At 44.5% G+C, this 22,779-nt stretch overlaps 1 protein-coding gene across 5 annotated transcripts in view; it reads left to right on the top strand.

Moving 5' to 3' along the window:
- The window catches only part of LOC124719941 (serine/threonine-protein kinase OSR1), a 538,784-nt gene that overhangs the window by 119,779 nt on the left and 396,226 nt on the right, over nt 1-22,779 (top strand). The window contains exon 1 of one of the 5 annotated variants that reach the window (XM_047245140.1): nt 14,309-14,507. The exons of 3 other annotated variants lie outside the window; for them this stretch is intronic. In XM_047245140.1, the coding sequence (XP_047101096.1) occupies nt 14,464-14,507 (44 nt within the window). In that variant the 5' untranslated portion in view covers nt 14,309-14,463. Of the gene's footprint in view, nt 1-14,308; nt 14,508-22,779 lie in introns of those variants that run through there. One more of the 5 variants, XM_047245143.1, reaches the window with a different exon arrangement.

Below are 22,779 nucleotides of genomic sequence, written 5' to 3'. Positions count from 1 at the left end.
CCTTAGTAGGTCTGTTACATTTTCTGTGGGTCCTGGCAATAAAACGCAGTCTTTGGTTAGCCTTCCCCACAACATTTTCTATGTGTTCTTCCCAATTTAAGTTGTTCGTAATTGTAATACCTAGGTATTTAGTTGGATTTAGATTAGATTGATTTATCGTGTAACCGAAGTTTAACGAGTTCCTTGTAGCACTCATGTGGATGATCTCACACTTTTCGTTATTTAGGGTCAACTGCCAGTTTTCGCAGCATCAGATATCTTTTCTAAATCGTTTTGCAGTTTGTTTTGATCTTATAATGACTTTATTAGTCGATAAACGACAGCGTGTTCTGCAAACAACCGAACATGGCTGCTCAGATTGTCTCCCAAATCGTTTATATAGATAAGGAACAGCAAAGGGCCTATAGCACTACCTTGGGGAACGCCAGAAATCACTTCTGTTTTACTCGATGACTTTCCGTCAGTTAGTACGAACTGTGACCTCTCTGACAGGAAAGCACAAATCCAGTCACATAACTGAGACGATATTCCACAAGCACGCAATTTCACTACGAGCCGCTTGTGTGGTACAGTGTCAAAAGCCGTCCGGAAATCCAGAAATACGGAATCAATTTGAAACCCCTTGTCAACACTTCATGTGTATAAAGAGCTAGTTGTATTTCACATGAGCGATGTTTTCTAAACCCATCTTGACTCTGTAATTCATAATGTTCGAACACAATATATGTTCCAAAATCCTGCTACACATCGACGTTAACGATATGGGCCTGTAATTTAGTGGATTACTCCTACTACCTTTGTTGAAAATTGCTGTGACCTGTGCAACTTTCCAGTGTTTGAGTACGGATCTTTCCTCGAGCGAACGGTTGTAAATGATTGTTAAGTATGGAGCTAATGCATCAGCATGCTCCGAAAGGAACCTAATTGGTATACAGTCTGGACCAGAAAACTTGCTTTTATTAAGTGATCTGAGTTGCTTCACTACTCCGAGGATATCTACTTCTACAGTACTCATGTTGGCAGCTGTTCTCGATTCGAATTCTGGAATATTTACTTCATCTTCTTTTGTGAAGGCATTTCGGAAGGCTGCGTTTAGTAACTCTGCTTTGGCAGCACTGTCTTCGATAGTATCTCCATTTTTATCGCGCAGAGAAGGCATTGATTGTTTCTTGCCGCTAACATACTTCACATACGATCAGAATCTCTTTGGATTTTCTGCCAGGTTTCGAGACAAAGTTTCGTTGTGGAAATTATTATAGGCATCTCGGATTGAAGCCCGCGCTAAATTTCGAGCTTCTATAAAGGATCGAAAATCTTGGGGATTATGCGTCTGTTTGAATTTGGCATGTTTGTTTCGTTGTTTCTGCAACAGTGTTCTAACCCGTTCTGTGTGCCAAGGAGGATCAGCTTCGTCGTTTGCTAGTTTATTTGGTATAAACCCGTCAGTTGCTGCCGATACTATTTTTTTGAATTTAAGCCACATCTGGTCTACACTTGTATTTTAACCTGGAATGAGTGGAGATTGTCTCTCAGGAAGGCGTCAAGTGAATTTTTATCTGCCTTTTTGAATAGGTGCTTTTCACGTATATAAATACACTCCTGGAAATTGAAATAAGAACACCGTGAATTCATTGTCCCAGGAAGGGGAAACTTTATTGACACATTCCTGGGGTCAGATACATCACATGATCACACTGACAGAACCACAGGCACATAGACACAGGCAACAGAGCATGCACAATGTCGGCACTAGTACAGTGTATATCCACCTTTCGCAGCAATGCAGGCTGCTATTCTCCCATGGAGACGATCGTAGAGATGCTGGATGTAGTCCTGTGGAACGGCTTGCCATGCCATTTCCACCTGGCGCCTCAGTTGGACCAGCGTTCGTGCTGGACGTGCAGACCGCGTGAGACGACGCTTCATCCAGTCCCAAACATGCTCAATGGGGGACAGATCCGGAGATCTTGCTGGCCAGGGTAGTTGACTTACACCTTCTAGAGCACGTTGGGTGGCACGGGATACATGCGGACGTGCATTGTCCTGTTGGAACAGCAAGTTCCCTTGCCGGTCTGGGAATGGTAGAACGATGGGTTCGATGATGGTTTGGATGTACCGTGCACTATTCAGTGTCCCCTCGACGATCACCAGTGGTGTACGGCCAGTGTAGGAGATCGCTCCCCACACCATGATGCCGGGTGTTGGCCCTGTGTGCCTCGGTCGTATGCAGTCCTGATTGTGGCGCTCACCTGCACGGCGCCAAACACGCATACGACCATCATTGGCACCAAGGCAGAAGCGACTCTCATCGCTGAAGACGACACGTCTCCATTCGTCCCTCCATTCACGCCTGTCGCGACACCACTGGAGGCGGGCTGCACGATGTTGGGGCGTGAGCGGAAGACGGCCTAACGGTGTGCGGGACCGTAGCCCAGCTTCATGGAGACGGTTGCGAATGGTCCTCGCCGATACCCCAGGAGCAACAGTGTCCCTAATTTGCTGGGAAGTGGCGGTGCGGTCCCCTACGGCACTGCGTAGGATCCTACGGTCTTGGCGTGCATCCGTGCGTCGCTGCGGTCCGGTCCCAGGTCGACGGGCACGTGCACCTTCCGCCGACCACTGGCGACAACATCGATGTACTGTGGAGACCTCACGCCCCACGTGTTGAGCAATTCGGCGGTACGTCCACCCGGCCTCCCGCATGCCCACTATACGCCCTCGCTCAAAGTCCGTCAACTGCACATACGGTTCACGTCCACGCTGTTGCGGCATGCTACCAGTGTTAAAGACTGCGATGGAGCTCCGTATGCCACGGCAAACTGGCTGACACTGACGGCGGCGGTGCACAAATGCTGCGCAGCTAGCGCCATTCGACGGCCAACACCGCGGTTCCTGGTGTATCCGCTGTGCCGTGCGTGTGATCATTGCTTGTACAGCCCTCTCGCAGTGTCCGGAGCAAGTATGGTGGGTCTGACACACCGGTGTCAATGTGTTCTTTTTTCCATTTCCAGGAGTGTATTTATGGCGTCGTATGTGATGAGCTCTGTCGTACAAATTCTGCGGGTACCTCCACTGATATGTGTAGTAGAGGCGTGCATTAAGTAATGCAACGTAAGTTTTTCTACACTGCTGGCCACCGTAAATGCCACACCCTGAAGGAAGCATGCGAATCAAGTGAAATTTACACCATGGGTTTGCAGCGATGAGATATGCAACTGATTAGAATTTCAGCGCAGACGCACATCACGCACGCCTGTGGCGCCACCTCATAGCGCCATTTAAGGCTTGGCGATTTCGACGAGTGTACGTTCGGCACGTGTGTTTACCTTGTGGTTGTTTCACAAGACGATCAGTTATGCCTCGTAGACAACAGCGAACTTCGTTTGATCAAGTATCCGAGTTCGACAGAGGAAGGATAGTGGCTTACCGAGATTGTGGATTATCATACAGAGAAATCGCTAGTCGTGTTGGACGAAACCAAACAACTGTAATGCGGATATGTGACCGTTGGATGCAGGAGGGTACGACGGACCGACGTGGTCGATCGCATTCACCTCGGTGCACCACTGCACGTGCTGATAGGCAAATTGTGCGCATGGCAGTGACGGATCGCTCAGTGACATCCCGGACCATAGCACAGCACATTGCGTCTGTAACGCATCATCCAGTGTCTGCGCGTACCATTCGACGCCGTTTGCAGCAGAGTGGTCTGTCCGCAAGACGTCCATTGCTTCGTCTACCATTGACGCAGAACCACAGACGTCTCCGTCGCCAATGGTGTGATGACAGACGGATGTGGACGGCAGAATGGAATGACGTCGTCTTTACTGACGAGGCACGCTTCTGTCTGCAGCACCACGATGGTCGGATTCGAGTGTGGAGACACCGTGGAGAGAGGACGCTGAACAGCTGCATTATGCACCGCCACACTGGTCTTGCACCGGGTATTAAGGTATGGGGCGGTATTGGATATTACTATCGCACGCCTCTAGTACGCATTGCCGGCACTTTAAATAGCCGGCGCTACGTATCCGAGGTGCTGGAGCCAGTTGTCCTTCCTTACCTTCAGGGCTCGGCCACAGCCATATTTCAACAGGATAATGCGCGACCACACGTGGCACGCATTGTCCAAAGGTTCTTCGTCAATAACCAGATTGAAGTGCTTCCCTGGCCGGCTCGCTCTCCGGATCTTTCGCCGATAGAAAACATGTGGTCCACGGTTGCTCAACGAGTGACCCAGATTACATCCCCAGCTGCCACACCAGATGATCTTTGGCAACGTGTGGAAGCTGCTTGGGCTGCTGTACCCCAGGAACACATCCAACGTCTCTTTGACTCAATGCCGAGACGTGTGGCAGCGGTGATCTCCAACAATGGCGGCTACTCTGGCTACTGATTCTGGCAGGAACCACATGTCACAGACGTCTGTAAACGTAATCATTTGATACTTGGTCAACATGTTATCTACAAAATAAATCTTGTTGTGCTACCTCTTGTCTTTCTTGGTGTTGCATTTACGGTGGCCAGCAGTGTAGAATCACGTTGGTTTTCTTTAGGATTCCATTACTCCACACTATTCTTCATTCTTGTGGCAATGAAAACCCTACTTTTCAACATACTCTCCGTTCAACGCGACGGTCTTGCGCCCCTACCCATCACCCACGTGTTACTTCTCGCAGAGTGTATCCTTCATTGGGCCAAACCGATGGAAGTCGGAAGGTGCGAGATCCGGGCTGTAGGGTGGGTGAGGAAGAACAGTCCAGTGAAGTTTTGTTATCTCCTCTCCGGTGTGTAGACTTGTGCGAGGCCTTGCACTGTCATGGAGAGGGAGGAGTTCGTTTGCAATTTTGCGGCGATGATTATCTCGAATGAGAGTGTCCGCACGTTCCGACATTGCAGGATTCACAGTTGCGTGCAGCCGGTCGCTACGCGGGAGATACGAGAGGTTTGCGCGGCCTCGTTGCGATGATGACAGCCTGCTCGCACAACGACTTTTTGTTCACTGCCAGGCCCCGTAGACATTCTGCGAGCGCCTACGAATATCTATGATGCTCTCGTTTCCCGCCAAAAGAAACCCAATGACAGCCGTCTGCTTGGATCGTACATCTACATCTACATTTAAAGCCCGCAAGCCACCCAACGGTGTGTGGCCGAGGGCACTTTACGTGCCACTGTCGTTACCTCCCTTTCCTGTTCCAGTCGCGTACGGTTCGCGGGAAGAACGACTGCCGGACAGTCGATGTAAGAACCTGAAGTACAAATTTTGGAAGTATGCTTGGAACTCGATCCAAAAAAACTAAACTAACATGCAACGAACAAATCGATAAAACGTACAGGTTGGGCAGAGAGGAAAAATATACAGGAAAATAAAAGGTCACCTGCTTTACTGTAAACTCTATATAGACTTTCTAAAACAAAGTTAGGAACTTGTTCGAAAGACGAAGCTTGGAAACACTACCAGTTTTGATTTTTAATACCGACGTTATCACGTTTCTAACATAAAATGCACATTTTCACAAAATTTATGGACTCGGATTATATCATCCAAGCCCTTCAAAAATTTTCGGTTAGTTTGTATGAACAATTAGCAATTAAAGTGTAGGGAGTTACCGTATCTAAGGAACACCTTACCAAGAAAGTTTCTGGGTTAGAAACACGTTCTTTACAGATAATCAAAATACATGGGCTCTTATTGCTATTTTGCTAGCAAACTTGAAATAAGCAATTGTTGTAGCAGCGGAGATGTTGTCACTTTCAATATTTTCGTGCTAAACTTGTAAATACGAAATAAAATAAGCAGCGCTTGAATACTACGGCGTTGCTCGGTGTTGTCAACAGATGTCAGCTCGAGACGCTGCCTCAGAAAATATGGCGATCGTTTTAGCCCCGTCTTTTGTCCCCGTCCTCAGTTTGAGATTAGCTGAACACGAGCCGCATTGGCGGTGTAATGTTAGTTTCGTTTAAGCAGTTGCAGATGTATTCATGCGCATGCGCAGAGCCGACGTTTCGTACGAGCAGCGCTTTTTGCCGCTCCCGACTGTTTGCGGTGTGCGTGTCACGTATGCGAGCAGCGGCAGCAAGCAGCCAGATTCGCGCATGCGCGAATTGCTGTTTTCTCTTCGTTTACAGCTCTCCCGCCAAATGAAAACATCACGGATTTCTGTGACTAGATGCTGTCAACTGAATTAAAATATTTTTACACAATCACCGAAGACTGAAATATGCTATTATACATGCGGCGAAACATTGCAGTCGACATTTCGCATTGCGTCAAATTCGGTTGGCTACACTGCAATAACGATGTTACAACAGCAGCCTCTACACACATAGCAGACCGTAAGCTATGAGGAATAACTGTATATATAAGAATCCGTTTATGACTTGCTATCGCAATAACGGAAAATAAACAGTTGCATAACGATGTATATATAATCATAAGGAAGCACACGATTTCGATAACGGATATTACCTAAAGACTGGAAAGTTGCACAAGCCACACCAATATTCAAGAAAGGTAGTAGGAGTAATGCACTAAATTACAGGCCCATATCGTTAACGTCGATATGCAGCAGGATTTTGGAACATATATTGTGTTTGAACATTATCAATTATCTCGAAGGAAACGGTCTATTGACACACAGTCAACATGGGTTTAGAGAACATCGTTCCTGTGAAACACAACTAGCTTTTTATTCACGTGAAGTGTTGAGTGCTATTGACAAGGGATTTCAGATCAATTCCGTATTTTTGGATTTCCGGAATCGGCTCGTAGTGAATTTGCGTGCTTGTGGAATATCGTCTCAGTTATGTGACTGGATTTGGGATATCCTGTCAGAGAGGTCACAGTTCGTAGTGACTGAGGCAAAGCCATCGAGTAAAACAGAAGTGATTTCTGGCGTTCCCCAAGGTTGTGCTATAGGCTCTTTGCTGTTCCTTATCTATACAAACGATTTGGGAGACAATCTGAGCAGCCGTCTTCGGTTGTTTGCAGATGACGCTGTCGTTTATCGACTAATGAAGCCATTATAAGATCAAAACAAAGTGCAAAACGATTTAGAAAAGATATCTGAATGCTGCGAAAAGTGGCAGTTGGCCCTAAATACGGAAAAGTGTGAGGTCATCCACATGAGTGGTAAAAGGACCTTGTTAAAGTTCGGTTACACGATAAATCAGGCTAATCTAAAAGCCGTAAATTCAACTAGGTATTACGATTACGAACAACTTAAATTGGAAGGAACATATAGAAAATGTTGTGGGAAAGACTAACCAGAGACTGCGTTTTATTGGCAGGATACTTAGAAAATGTAACAGACCTACTAAGGAGACTGCCTACACTACGCTTGTCCGTCCTCTTAGAATACTGCTGCGCGGTGTTGGATCCTTACCAGGTAGGACAGACGGAGTACATCGAAAAAAGTCCAAAGAAAGGGAGCATGTTTTGTATTATCGCGAATTATGGGAGAGAGTGTCACAGAAATGATACAGCATTTGGGCTGGACATCATTAAAAGAAAGGCGTTTTTCGTTGCGACGGAATCTTTCTCACGAAACTCCAATCAGCAACTTTCACCTCCGAATGCGAAAATATTTTGTTGACACCGACCTACATAGGGCGCAACGATCACCACGACAAAATAAGGGAAGTCGGAGAGATATAGGTTTTAGTTCTTCCCGCGCGCTATACGAGAATGGAATAATGGAGAATTATGAATGTGGTTCGATGAACCCTCTGCCAGGCACTTAAATGTGATTTACAGAGTATCCATGTAGATGTAGATTATTTTCATAAGCATTTGATGATGACCAATATCGTGAACACAATACGGTAAACAGTTTACAACATAAGTTATAACAGAAACTGTGACTTCTCGCTCTACGTCTTATAATGATGATGATGAAGCAATAAATAGCTGATATTCGTACCTTTTCGCTCACCATTTTACGGCGACGTTTGCGCAGTTCCATACAGCCGCCCATTATTACTCTGTCGGGCTCAGCACCAAAACCGTCTCCATGGTCGTCATCACAAACACAAATCATGAGCCATAACAACACGTACATTTTTCAACAGGACTCTGCGTTCGTCCAGCGCTTTGTAACGGTAATTTGTACTTTTCAGCACAATTTTTAGTTACGTTTTCCCAGCCTTGAAAAGTTCACTTTCTTCTAGCGACAGAATTACCTTTGCCGCTCTAGGATGCTCTTTCCCGCTGTTGTACGCATAAATATGCCTCCGAGCGTCACCAGTCTTGAAATAATCCATGTCAGTGACAGACTGAAGCTGCTTTTACTTCTTTCCAAGAGTCGCTAATAATATATTATCTGATCCAGACGGCTCCGAATTGTTGCAACTGACGTTTACATCTTTCAACTTTTGTAATAACACTCCGTCGCTTACTACTGTTATTTACACTAATTGCAAGAACTTTTGATGTTCGTTCCACAACTTTATGTACACTACGTGAATTTTTGTTAGTTAATTAGTTTGTCTGTTTATGTGCACGTCACGCAAAAACTGCTGTACAAAACTGATTTTCATTATGAAAGTTGTGTTTTTGGAGATCTAACTTAAAATCTGGTACGTCTCATCTTGATACGCGGCCCAGAAGCAGAGTTATCTATGTACACTATGTGATCAAAAATACCCGGACACCTGGCTGAAAATGACTTACAAGTTCGTGGCGCCGTCCATCGGTAATGCTGGAATTCGATATAGTGTTGGCCCACCCTTAGCTTTGATGACAGCTTCGACTCTCTCGGGCTTACGTTCAATCAGGTGCTGGAACGTTTCTTGGCGAACGGCAACCCGTTCTTCAGGGACTGCTGCACTGAGGAGAGGTATTGAGGTCGGTCGGTGAGGCCTGGCACGAAGTCGGCGGTCACAAAACATCCCAGAGGTGTTCTATAGGATTCAGTCGGGACTCTGTGCAGGCCAGTCCATTACAGGGGTGTTACTGTCGTGTGACCACTCCGTCGCGGATCGCCATCCCGGAATTGCTCTTCAGCCAATGTATGCCTGTGCTATGATAGTGTCCCGCAAAACAAGGGGTGGAAGCCCCCTTCGCGAAACACACGACCACACCATAACACCACCGCCACCGAATTTTACTGTTGGCTCTACACACGCTGGAAGATGACTTTCAGCGGGCATTCGCCATAGCCACACCCTGCCATCGGATCGCCACATTGTGTACCGTGATTCGTCACTCCACACAACGTTTCTCCACTGTTCAGTCGTCCAATGTTTACGCTCCTTACACCAAGCGAGGCGTCGTTTGGCATTTACCGGCGTGATGTGTGGCTTATGAGCAGCCGCTCGACCACGAAATCCAAGTTTTCTCGCCTCCCGCCTGTCACAGTACTTGGAGTGGATCCTGGTGCAGTTTGGAATTCCTGTGTGATGGTCTGGATAGATGTCTGCCTCTTAACGCATTACGACCCTTTTCAACTGTCGGCGGTCTCTGTCAGTGGGGCTGTACGCTAATGTGCTGTACGTGTCCCTTCACGTTTCCATTTCACTATCACCTCGGAAATAGTGGACCTAGGGATGTTTAGGAGTGTGGAAATCTATGTCTACGAGTGTGGAAATCTCGCTACAGACGTATGACACATGTTGTTGTTGTTGGTGGTGGTGTTGTGGTCTTCAGTCCTGAGACTGGTCTGATGCAGCTCTCCATGCTACTCTATCCTGTGCAAGCTTCTTCATCTCCCAGTACCTACTGCAACCTACATCCTTCTGAATCTGGTTAGTGTATTCATCTCTTGGTCTCCATCTACAATTTTCACCCTCCACGCTGCCCTCCAATACTAAATTGGTCATCCCTTGATGACTCAGAATATGCCCTACCAACCGATCCCTTCTTCTAGTCAAGTTGTGCCACAAACTCCTCTTCTCCACAATTCTGTTCAGTACCTCCTCATTAGTTATGTGATCTACCCATCTAATCTTCAGCATTCTTCTGTACGACCACATTTCAAAAGCTTCTATTCTCTTATTGTCCAAACTATTTATCGTCCACGTTTCACTTCCATACATGGCTACACTCCATACAAATACTTTCAGAAACGACTTCCTGACACTTAAATCTATACTCGATGTTAACAAATTTCTATTCTTCAGCAACGCTTTCCTTGCCATTGCCAGTCTACATTTTATATCCTCCCTATTCGACCATCATCAGTTATTTTGTTCCACAAATAGCAAAACTCCTTTCCTACTTTAAGTGTCTCATTTCGTAATCTAATTCCCTCAGCATCACCCGAATTAATTCGACTACATTCCATTATCTTCGTTTGGCTTTTGTTGATGTTCATCTCATATCCTCCTTTCAAGACACTGCCCATTCCGTGCAACTGCTCTTCCAAGTCCTTTGCTGCCTCTGACAAAATTATAATGTCATCGGCGAACCTGAAAGTCTTTATTTCTCCTCCATAGATTTTAATCCCTACTCCGAACTTTTCTTTTGACTCCTTTATTGCCTGCTCAATATACAGATTGAATAGCATCGGGGAGAGGCTACAACCCTGTCTCACTCCCTTCCCAACCACTGCCTCCCTTTCATGCCCCTCGACTCTTATAACTGCCATCTGGTTTCTGTACAAGTTGTAAATAGCCTTTCGCTCCCTGTATTTTACCCCTGCCACCTTTAGAATTTGAAAGAGACACATGCGACACCGAATCACCTGACCACGTTCGAAGTCCGCAGAGCGCCCCATTCTGCTCTCTCGTGATGTCTAATGACTACTGAGATCGCTGATTCGGAGTACCTGGCAGTAGGTGGCAGCACAATGCACCTAATATGAAAAACGTATGTTTTTGGGGGTATCTGGATACTTTTGACGACATGGTGTACGTGTCATACAATGCCGTAATTTCGCAGGTGCGTTCAGTCATATATGTTGATAAATAGAAAAGAGAAAAAAACAAAGACCGTCTGAACTGGTCTTGAAGGCCCACCGGTACCGACCAACCGCTGTGTCATCCTGAGGCTGTTGACGTCTCCAGATGGGCATATGGAGGGTCATGTGGTCAGCACACCGCTCTCCCGGCCGTATGTCAGTTCAGGAGACCGGAGCCGCTTCTTCTCAGTCAAGCAGCTCCTCAGTTTGCCTCCTGAGGGCTGGGTGCATCCTGCTTGCCAACAGCGCTCGGCAGACCGGATGGTTACCCATCCAAGTGGCTGCCAAGCCAGCGCGTAATTTTGCTGATCTGCCGGGAACTGGTGTTGCCACTGCAGCAAGGGCGTTGGCGGTATGTGCACGTAATGTCCCCAAAGCATATGGCGAATAGAAATATTTATAAAAAAAAAGTAAAAAATTAATAATTTGTGTCTGATGTTGAATTTTTAGGGCACGCCATTTTAAAAAGAGGCGAGTTCACGTATCTACATACTTATACCGACCAACATCTCATGAACTGTGTCGTACAAACAATATAATATTGCGGATACCTTCAGTGATATACAGGGTTATTACAAATGATCCAAGCGATTTCACAGCTCTACAATAACTTTATTATTTGAGATATTTTCACGCTTTGTACACACATACAAAAACTCAACAAGTTGTTTTTAGGCATTCACAAATGTTCGATATGTGCCCCTTTAGTGATTCGGCAGACATCAAGCCGATAATCAAGTTCCTCCCACACTCGGCGCAGCATGTCCCCATCGATGAGTTCGAAAGCATCGTTGATGCGAGCTCGCAGTTCTGGCACGTTTCTCGGTAGAGGAGGTTTAAACACTGAATCATTCACATAACCTCACAGAAAGAAATTGCATGGGGTTAAGTCGGGAGAGCGTGGAGGCCATGACACGAATTGCTCATCATGATCTCCACCACGACCGATCCATCGGTTTTCCAATCTCCTGTTTAAGAAATACCGAACATCGTGATGGAAGTGCGGTGGAGCACCATCCTGTTGAAAGATGGAGTCGGCGCTGTCGGTCTCCAGTTGTGGCATGAGCCAATTTTCCGCGGGCTACGCGTGAAACTTGCCCGCATGCGTTCAACAGTTTCTTCGCTCACTGCAGGCCGACCCGTTGATTTCCCCTTACAGAGGCATCCAGAAGCTTTAAACTGCGCATACCATCGCCGAATGGAGTTAGCAGTTGGTGGATCTTTGTTGAACTTCGTCCTGAAGTGTCGTTGCACTGTTATGACTGACTGATGTGAGTGCATTTTTAGCACGACATACGCTTTCTCGGCTCCTGTCGCCATTTTGTCTCACTGCGCTCTCGAGCGCTCTGGCGGCAGAAACCTGAAGTGCGGCTTCAGCCGAACAAAACTTTATGAGTTTTTCTACGTATCTGTAGTGTGTCGTGACCATATGTCAATGAATGGAGCTACAGTGAATTTATGAAATCGCTTCAGTCATTTGTAATAGCCCTGTATATACGAGTGGCGAGCAATAAGTAATGCAATGCGTTTTTTTTTTCTACAATTAGGTTGGTTTTCTTCAGGATTCCAATACACATTATTCTTCATTCTTTTGGCTGCAAAACCCTATTTTTCAACATGCACTCCGTTCAATGCGACGGCCTTACGCCACCTTATTCAGCGAGCCTACGAGGGTTGATTGAAAAGTAATGCCTCCACCTTCGTTAATTGGGTTTGGATGGGAATTTTTTTAATAAATCAAACGCACGAATAATCCTTAGAGCGTGATGTTTAATTACCAATATTCACTTTTCCACATAATCACCAACCAGTTGGATACATATCTGCCAACGATGAACGACTTTTGTGAAGCTGTCACGGAAGAAATCGACACTCTGCTTCCGCATCCACAGTGTCACGTTTCGTCTCCGGGTCGTAAAGGTGTACCCACGTTTCTTCTCCTTTTACAGTTGAACGGAGGAAGGCGTCACCTTCATTCTCGTAACGCGAGAGCAGTTCCTGGCAAATTTCAAGTCTGTGCGCCTTCATTTCAGGAGTCAGCATCCGAGGTGCCCATTGTGCACAGATCTTCCGATAGCCAGGCAAAGCAATAATGTGACCCACGCGTTCTTGTGAAATGCCTATTGTGCTTGCAAATTCTCTCTGAGTGATACAACGATCGTCCTGAATCAATCTGTCAACATTTTGCTTGTGAAACTCGGTGGTTGCTGTCACAGGACGTCCAACTCTTTGTTTGTCACGCACCTTTTGAAAATATTGTAATCTAGCCAGTTACTTTACATTTGAAAATTTTGAAAAAAAAATATTAATTCTTTTTAATGAATTTTTCTACCGGATTCCATATATGTTTAAAATTTTTCATTTAAACGTAATATAAAAATTTAAGTCTCAGTAGCAGATGTCACTTGCCCAGCGAATGTCATATTCAGTACTGTCAGGTTCACGCCCTTACTTGCACATCAGTAGTTCTTTAAAAAGTGCGCTGAGAGTTAAAATCAACAGCAACGAAGGAAATTTGCATTTTTTTTTTTTTTTGTGGTGGTCATAAAGTCCGTAGCAGACGTTATTGGAACAGCGTTGATATTGATGAGAGTGTGTTAAAAAGTCATTTTCAGGTGCTACTCGCGCATCAGTAGCTTTTCAAAAAGTATGTTGTTAAAATGATTCTCGTACAACTAACGAATTTTGTATTTTTATTTTTGTATTGTGGGCGCAAAGTAATCCCTCCCTTCAGTAATGCGCGTTGTGGAAAATGCTGTGGTACTGATAGAATTACTGAGTAGCTTATGACAGAATCCAGGATTTTTGAATTACGTTCATAATTTCATGAGATACTGAAATCCAAAATTTTGATGCTGCTAGCAACGTTTAGATTGACAGCCTTCAAATGGGATCATGCTCTGTTTTAGTTCAGTAATACAGATTTCTTCATTCACAGGGAGACTACCCCTTGGTATCATCTTGGTACCGCAATTTGTGTGTATGTTTTATGTTTGTATGTATGTGTCAGAGGGGGGGAACGCCAACCTTGGAGTCCTGAGATTGCGAAGGCGCTGGCGCCAGCAGAGTTAGATTCCGCGAATTTGGAAGCGAACCGAAACGCACTCACAGCGAGACATGGCAGATTTCGCGACGCGGCGGAACAGATAAATTTGTAGACAAGCAAAGAAGTTGGGAAAACACAGGCGGTTGTGGCGCCACCGTGTTGCGTCACTCCCGATGAAACGGAAGCCGAAAATTTGTAGGAGCGGTGGCAAATAGGCGGTTTAATGGGGCAGTCAGCTAGTGGGAGCATTTGACTCTGGGCCTGCTCTGGACGTAGCATCTCTGGTAGGGATTGTTGGCTGCCGCGAGCCGCTCGATCATTATCTCTGTTCGCGTTGCTTAGTTGATTGTTGTCGTGGCTCTGTCGCTTTTTTCGTTGTGTGAAGGGACTGTTACAGATCTTTTGTTGTCGCGATTTCATTCATACGCTTTTTGAGAAATACGTGTACGCATTTTACAGAGACTCATTAAAACATAGTGTTGGTGGTACGGCTGCAGGACAGTTAGATCAGAAGAAATTATGTGTTTGTGTGGAATCGTCGCTGCTTACTTTCAGGAGAAAAGGTACGTTCAAGACAAATAGCATCCATTTGTAGACTTTGTACCAGATAATTTTTATTTGCCCACTAGTTTCCATCAACTGTGATTGTGAAAGCTTGACATGGTGCCAAGTGGAACTGAATCTGTGGGAAATGAATTAATATTGCTATTTTTTATAGCTATAAAGAGCTTCTCTTGGCCTGTATTTTCATTTTTGTTTTCTGACAATACTCCAAACCATTCGAGAAACTCGACAACATCGTGAAAATTAACAGACTAAACTTGCATTTAACACACAGTTCACTACCTTAAACAAATCACTTTCACTTTAAGGGGGGTAGGACGTCAGACAGGCCGACTTCGAGCAGGAGAGGCACCACAGGACATTTTAATTTCCACTGTCTATACTTTTACAAGTAAATTCATAAAACTTTGAAAGCATGACCAGGAAGGATTCAGGATTGATACTCATAGCAGTGGAAACTCAAAAACGTAACACAATACATTTTTTTTACATGTGAAATTTCATCATTTTTTCACTTACTACTGACTGCATTTGTTGCTATAGGTACACTTTTCCTCCTGAGTAAGAGAGACTGTTCGATGAACTTTGCACAGCATACAAACTATAGTTACATGTGCATGAAACTCTAGAGTTTATTTAATTTATGAAAAAAATGAATGAACTGTTACATTTGGAACTTCTTGTTTAGAAAAAACTAAAATTTTATAGTTAATCATCTCAATTTTTACCACAGTTTTTAATAGATTTGGAAAATTCTAGGGTTTCATACACCTGTAAGTACTGCTTGTATGCTGTGCAAAATTCATCGAAGAATCTCTCTTACTTACAGAAACAAATGCAGCCAGTAGTAAGTGAAAAAATGATGAAATTTCATATGTAAAAAAAAAGGTATTTTGCTACGTTTTTGAACTTTCACTGCAATGTGTGTGAGTCCTCAATCCTTCTTGGTCATGCTGACAAAGTTTTATGAATTTATTTGTAAAAGTATAGACAGTAGAAATTAAAATGTGCTGTGATTCCTCTCCCGCTCCAAGTCGGCCCGTTTGACGTCCTACCCCCCTTAATTTATTTCATTTTCTATAACATTAACCTTTCCTTGATGCTATCTAACTGATTTAGAATTGTATACCGACACATGCATCGGTAATTTACAAGAATGATTGCCTATCGAAGTCGCGGAGTCCAAACGATACATATCGAACGTTCGATCCTAAATCGATCACGCGATCTGGTGGCGGGCATTATGAGTATCTTTACGGTGGTCACTACAGGAGCGACAAAAGAAGAGCTTTACAAACATACTTGTAATTACAAAGGAGACGACTTACCTTACTCGTCGTCATGTGAAAGTCCGTGTAATGTGTACGCTACGGGAACAATTCCCTGTTTGGCATAGCGTGGGTAAACTCTGCCAATATCATGCAAACGCAAGTTGTGGAAATAGAGGTACTGAAACAAGTGTAGTCGGTCTCTATCTCCTGGACGACCTTCTCTTTTAAGCAAACAATTAAAATCGCTCAAAAGACTGGACGTGATCGGATACCAGTTCGATTTTACACAGAGTACGCGAAGGAACTTGCCCCCCCTGCTTGCAGCGGTGTACCCTAGGTCTCTAGAAGAGCGTAGCGTTCCAAAGGATTGGAAAAGGGCACACGTCATCCCCTTTTTCAAGAAGGGACATCGAACAGATGTGCAGACCTATAGACCTATATCTCTAACGTCGATCAGTTGTAGAATTTTGGAACGCGTATTATCTTCGAGTATAATGACTTTTCTGGAGACTAGAAATCTACTCTGTAGGAATCAGCACGGGTTTCGAAAAAGACGATCGTGTGAAATCCAGCTCGCGCTATTCGTCCCCGAGACTCACACGGCCATAGACACGGGTTCCCAGGAGGAATCGTTAGCGCTAGGATTTCACCCGGAACAAGTCCCGCCCACTCACTCCGGTTTTCCCAGTCTTTGTTCGGCGCCTGGGCATCGTTTCAGTTGACGCATGTCATTTACAGCGTTCGGCTGCACTTGGAGTGAATGTTAAATTAATATCTTGCTAGGTCTTAAATTTTGCCAGATAGTTAAGAGACACGTTACAAAAAACGTGCACAATTGGCTTCAGCTGTGCCAGGTACTTCCACAGCAAACATAAGAGATAACAGTTTAGCAGTAAATTCTTTAAATGCGAGAACTCAGTATTCAGATGAATAGCCTATGAAGAAACATACTTCTATGTGAGAAAAAGCACCCAAAGCTAAAACAGGATAAACCTCCCCTCAAAGAATAATTTGCTTGGAGAAAGAGGAACCACCAACACTTAAGTTTCAGAACTCAGACAGTATATGTGAAACAAGGACCAACATTCACTATACTTCCAGAGGGCATCAAAACTACTTTGTTCTTGCTAGATCGATCCAAGCTGTTTTTGCGTGTTATTCTCTGAATAGTTTGCTGAAAAGTTTAGGGGGTGGAAGAAGAACTAGCACAGCGTGAATGGCCGGCCGGAGTGGCCGTGCGGTTCTAGACGCTACAGTCTGGAACCGAGCGACCACTACTGTCGCAGGTTCGAATCCTGCCTCGGGCATGGATGTGTGTGATGTCCTTAGGTTAGTTAGGTTTAACTAGTTCTAAGTACTAGGCGACTGATGACCTCAGAAATTACGTCGCATAGTGCTCAGAGCCATTTGAACTATTTTGAACCAGCGTGAAGGACGTTTTACAGCCGTGAAACACTGCAGCATTTATTTCCTCCATAACTCCTCTATGACAAACATATACATCATCATTATTATTATTTTTAAAAAATGGTTTGAATGATATTTACGAAATTAATAAATCTTTTGGTTAAAAGCACAGGGCAAAGAATAACGACAGATTATTTTCCTGAGACGTTTGCAACAGCATATAGGACACTAATCACACAGAAACAGCCACAATTCTTTATAACCTCGTTTATAATGCGCAGGTATGGCATTGGAAGAATTTAGAAGTTAAAATTCACCCATTACCCATGCGAATTCTAACGAAATATGTCATATAAGCCAATACCTTACTGCTTTCATTAGGCGTTTCTACTTTATGGCATTCTTATATTCTTTAATTTTCTTGAGCTACTATGAGGGCCCACACAAACAAAACGACTTTCACTTATTTCTATATAACGTTGATTTTAGACAACAGAGTGAGTCGACTGGATCCGTGGTTTTACTACCGACATAACAGATTCAAGACCATTGTTTTCGCACTGTATGTTTGCTCTGCTGTTTCCCTCAAACGTATTATTATAAGTGAATTAGTTAATGAAAATTTGTCCTTATTACCCTTAAATAACATCACGTTATTTTTTGTTTTCTATTGTTGGCGATGCTTTCAATTCTCTATAAATACTTTTATTTTTTTAATAATGCACATTCATATTATATTACTGTCCAGAAAAACTTAATTTCTTATCAATACTGAATCTCATCACAGTGTAACATGTGTTGGACTGTGTCGATAACAACTTTGATGTAGCTTCCAGTTTGTCGAACTGGCGGCTGTTTAGAGGAGGGCCTTACACTATGGATAGGCGTGGAGGGGGGTGAATGGGCGGGACTTGTCCCGTGTGAAATCCTAGCGCTAAAGCACGTGTTCACAGGTAGATGCCGTGTTTCTTGACTTCCGCAAGGCGTTCGATACAGTTCCCCACAGTCGTTTAATGAACAAAGTAAGAGCATATGTACTATCAGACCAATTGTGTGACTGGATTGAAGAGTTCCTAGATAACAGAACGCAGCACGTCATTCTCAATGGAGAGAAGTCTTCCGAATTAAGAGTGATTTCAGGTGTGCCGCAGGGGAGTGTCGTAGGACCGTTGCTATTCACAATATACATAAATGACCTTGTGGATAACATCGGAAGTTCACTGAGGCTTTTTGCAGATGATGCTGTGGTGTATCGAGAGGTTGCAACAATGGGAAATTGTACTGAAATGCAGGAGGATCTGCAACGAATTGACGCATGGTGCAAGGACTGGCAATTCAATGTAGAAAAGTGCAATGTGCTGCGAATACATAGAGAAAGATGGTTCAAATGGCTCTGAGCACTATGGGACTTAGCTGCTGTGGTCACGAGTCCCCTAGAACTTAGAACTACTTAAACCTAACTAACCTAAGGACATCACACGCATCCATGCCCGAGGCAGGATTCGAACCTGCGACCGTAGCGGTTGCGCGGTTCCAAACTGTAGCGCCTAGAACCGCTCGGCCACTACATAGAAAGAAAGATCCCTTATCATTTAGCTGCAATATAACAGGTCAGCAACTGGAAGCACTTAATTCCATAAATTATCTAGGAGTAGGCATTAGGAGTGATTTAAAATGGAATGACCATATAAAATTAATCGTCGGTAAAGCAGATGCCAGACTGAGATTCATTGGAAGAATCCTAAGGAAATGCAGTTTAAAACAAAGGAAGTAGGTTACAGTACGCTTGTTCGCCCACTGTTCGAATACTGCTCACCGGTGTGGGATCCGTACCAGATAGGATTGATAGAAGAGATAGAGAAGATCCAACGGAGAGCAGCGCGCTTCGTTACAGGATCATTTAGTAATGGCGAAAGCGTTACGGAGATGATAGATAAACTCCAGTGGAAGACTCTGCAGGAGAGACGCTCAGTAGCTCGGTACGGTCGTTTGTTGAAGTTTCGAGAACATACCTTCACCGAAGAGTCCAGCAGTATATTGCTCCCTCCTACGTATATCTCGCGAAGAGACCATGAGGATAAAATCAGAGAGATTAGAGCCCACACAGAGGCATACCGACAATCCTTCTTTCCACGAACAATACGAGACTGGAATAGAAGGGAGAACCGATAGAGGAACTCAAGGCACCCTCCGCCACACACCGTCAGGTGGCTTGCCGAGTATCGATGTAGATGTAGATATAATGGAAGACTTCACACATTCCCACAGCCGCCCGATATTCTGCGTGTGCACACTGGGGCCATCCAAAGACACCAAGTCTACAGAGTGGTTGACGACCTCGTGGTGGAATCCTTCTGCTTTGAGTGTCATGTTGGACTGGAACCCGTCGGTAATGACTTTACTACCAGGCAATATAAAGTGCTGTATCAGAGCCACTAAAGTGACCTTGTCCGTGGACAATATTGTGGCAACGAAACACTTCCGGAACTCTCTTTCTATTCCACCAAATAGCCTAATATGTTCGAATTCACTCTTTGAAGGTCGTCCTCTATGGTTCTTCCTTCTTGCTATGTAAGATTCGTCCACTTCAACAACTTTACTCGGACCACCAATAGCTCCACTGTCGTTCGTGACTACCACATAACACACTTCTCTGCAAATCCGGTAATAGTAGCACACGGTAGCAGCAGAGAAGTCAGTTTCCGATGCTGTTGCTTGCGAGGTGTAATCTCGAATCCAGCAAGATAGAAGAATTACTTTGGTCTGGATGGATAATTGGTAAGAGTCGAACCATGTGTTCTTCCTGGTACTCAAATGGTTCAAATGGCTCTGAGCACTATGCGACTTAACTTCTGAGGTCATCAGTCGCCTAGAACTTAGAACTAATTAAAGCTAACTAACCTAAGGACATCACACACATCCATGTCCGAGGCAGGATTCGAACCTGCGACCGTAGCGGTCGCTCGGCTCCAGACTGTAGTGCCTAGCCGGCCGGGGTGGCCGAACAGATCTAGGCGCTACAGTCTGGAACCGCGCGACCTACTGCGGTCGCAGGTTCGAATCCTGCCTCGGACATGGATGTGTGTGATGTCCTTAGGTTAGTTAGGTTTAATTAGTTCTAAGTTCTAGGGAACTGATGACCTCAGAAGTTAAGTCCCATAGTGCTCAGAACATTTTATTTTATTTTATTTATTTATTTATTTTTTTTTTTTTTTTTGAACGATCAGATTACACAAGTAACGGGTAAGGCGATCTCTAGAGTGCGGTTTATTGGTAGAGTCCTGAAGCGATGCAGTCCTTCAACAAAGGAAATAGCTTACAATACGTTAGTTCGTCCAGTCTTGGAGTACTGTTCGTCTGTATGGGACCCTTACCAGTTGGGTCTGATTCTAGAGATTGAGAAGGTATAAAGAAGAGCGGCAAGGTTCGTGACTGGTACATTTAGCCATCGCGAGAACATCTCATAGAAAGTTTGAAGTGGGACACACTTGCAGATAGACGGCGCGCTAAATGGAAGGGGCCGATCACTAAATTCCGAAATCCGATCTTCGCCGAGGATGTAAAGCATATATTATTACCACCAACTTTCAAATCGCGCAATGATCACCATTCAAAGATAAGGGAAATAAGAGCTCGTACTGAGGCATTCAGACAGTCGTTTTTCCCTCGCGCGATCCGCGAGTGGAACAGTGGGGCGGGGGGGGGGGGGGGGGGGGGGCGGAGGGTGAGGGGGAGGGGGGAATATGACTTTGGCGCGAATTGCGCCCTCCGCCACGCACCGCTTGGTGGCTATCGGAGTATATATGTAGGTGTAGATATGTGGAACTATAAGGCGATCGTTCACGACTAGCGGAAAATCGAGTTCGAGTCCCAGTCCGACACTAACTTTTACTGTCGTCGTTCCATTATACAGTTGATGGTTGTCCATACACGCAACTGCGAATAGATTTCGTAACTGTCAACATATGCCGCTAAATGCACCTCCAAAATTATATCGTGGTGGCACACGCAGTTAAGGAGATATGACGTCATAAACACTAAGAAGTTTGAAAAGCTGCCGCATTGTACATGACGTTTAAATTTGTTACTTCGTTGCTACTAACTCTGTTCGCAACACATTTTATGGAAGGCATTCACATATGCCGCTGCCGGCCGGAGTGGCCGAGCGGTTCTAGGCGCTACAGTCTGGAACCGCGCGGCCGCTACGGTCGCAGGTTCGAATCCTGCCTCGGGCATGGATGTGTGTGATGTCCTTAGGTTAGTTAGGTTTAAGTAGTTCTAGGTTCTAAGGGACTGATGACCTCAGATGTTAAGTTCCATAGTGCTCAGAGCCATTTGAACCATTTTTCAGTTATTTTGCTCCTCAAATAGCAAAACTCCTTTACTACTTTAAGTGACTCATTTCCTAATCTGATTCCCTCAGCATCACCCGACTTAATTCGACTACATTCCATGATCCTCGTTTTGCTTTTGTTGGTGTTCATCTTATATCTTCCTTTCAAGACACTGTCCATTCCGTTCAACTGTTCTTCCAAGTCCTTTGCTGTCTCTGACAGAATTACAATGTCATCGGCGAACCCGAAAGTTTTTATTTCTTCTCCATGGATTTTAATACCTACTCCGAACTTTTCTTTTGTTTCCTTTATTGCCTGCTCAATATACAGATTGAATAACATCGGGGAAAGGCTACAACCCTGTCTCACTCCCTTCCCAACCACTACTTCCCTTTCATGTCCCTTGACTCTTGTAACTGCCATCTGCTTTCTGTACAAATTGTAAATAGCCTTTCGCTCCCTGTATTTTACCCCTGCCACCTTCAGAATTTGAAAGAGAGCATTGTCAAAAGCTTTCTCTAAGTCTACAAATGCTAGAAACGTAGGTTTGCCTTTCCTAGGAAAGGCGCAAAGCTATTTAATAGTATACAATAATTAGCGTCTATTGTCACATTGTCTTACAAAGATAACTGCATCCATTACTATTCTTAACATGTTCACATTTGTTAAAATAAGTAAGAGATGTTAGGTTTATCTACATAACTAGTCATGAACAAATATAATGATAAAATGTAGTACACCTACATCCACACCCACATGGATACTCTGAAAATAACACTTAAGTGTCTGGCAGAGGGGTCATCGAACTACCTTCACAACATTCTCTATTATTACAATCTCGAACAGTGAACAGCAAAAACTAGCATTCATATCTTCCCTTGCGATCCCTGTGTACATCAGCATCAACAAAATATTCGCATTCGGAGCAGAAAGTTGATGATTGAAATTTCGTGGGAAGATTCCTCCGCAATGAAAAACGCCTTTCTTTTAATGATATCCACCCCAAATCCAGTATTATATCAGTGACACTTTCTCCCCTATTTCGCGATAATATAAAACGTGCTGCCGTTCTTTGAACTCTCTCGATGTACTCCGTCAGTCCTATCTGGTAAGGAACCCACACCGCGCAGCAGTATTCTAAAAGAGGACGGACAAGCATAGTGTAGGCAGTCTCCTTAGTAGGTCTGTTACATTTTCTAAGTGTCCTGCCAATAGAACGCAGTCTTTGGTTAGCCTTCCCCACAACATTTTCTGTGTTC

The sequence above is a fragment of the Schistocerca piceifrons genome, chromosome 11 (assembly GCF_021461385.2).
Source record: "Schistocerca piceifrons isolate TAMUIC-IGC-003096 chromosome 11, iqSchPice1.1, whole genome shotgun sequence".
In the NCBI taxonomy this organism is placed as follows: Eukaryota; Metazoa; Arthropoda; class Insecta; order Orthoptera; family Acrididae; genus Schistocerca; species Schistocerca piceifrons.
This window is presented reverse-complemented; position numbering and strand designations above follow the sequence as displayed.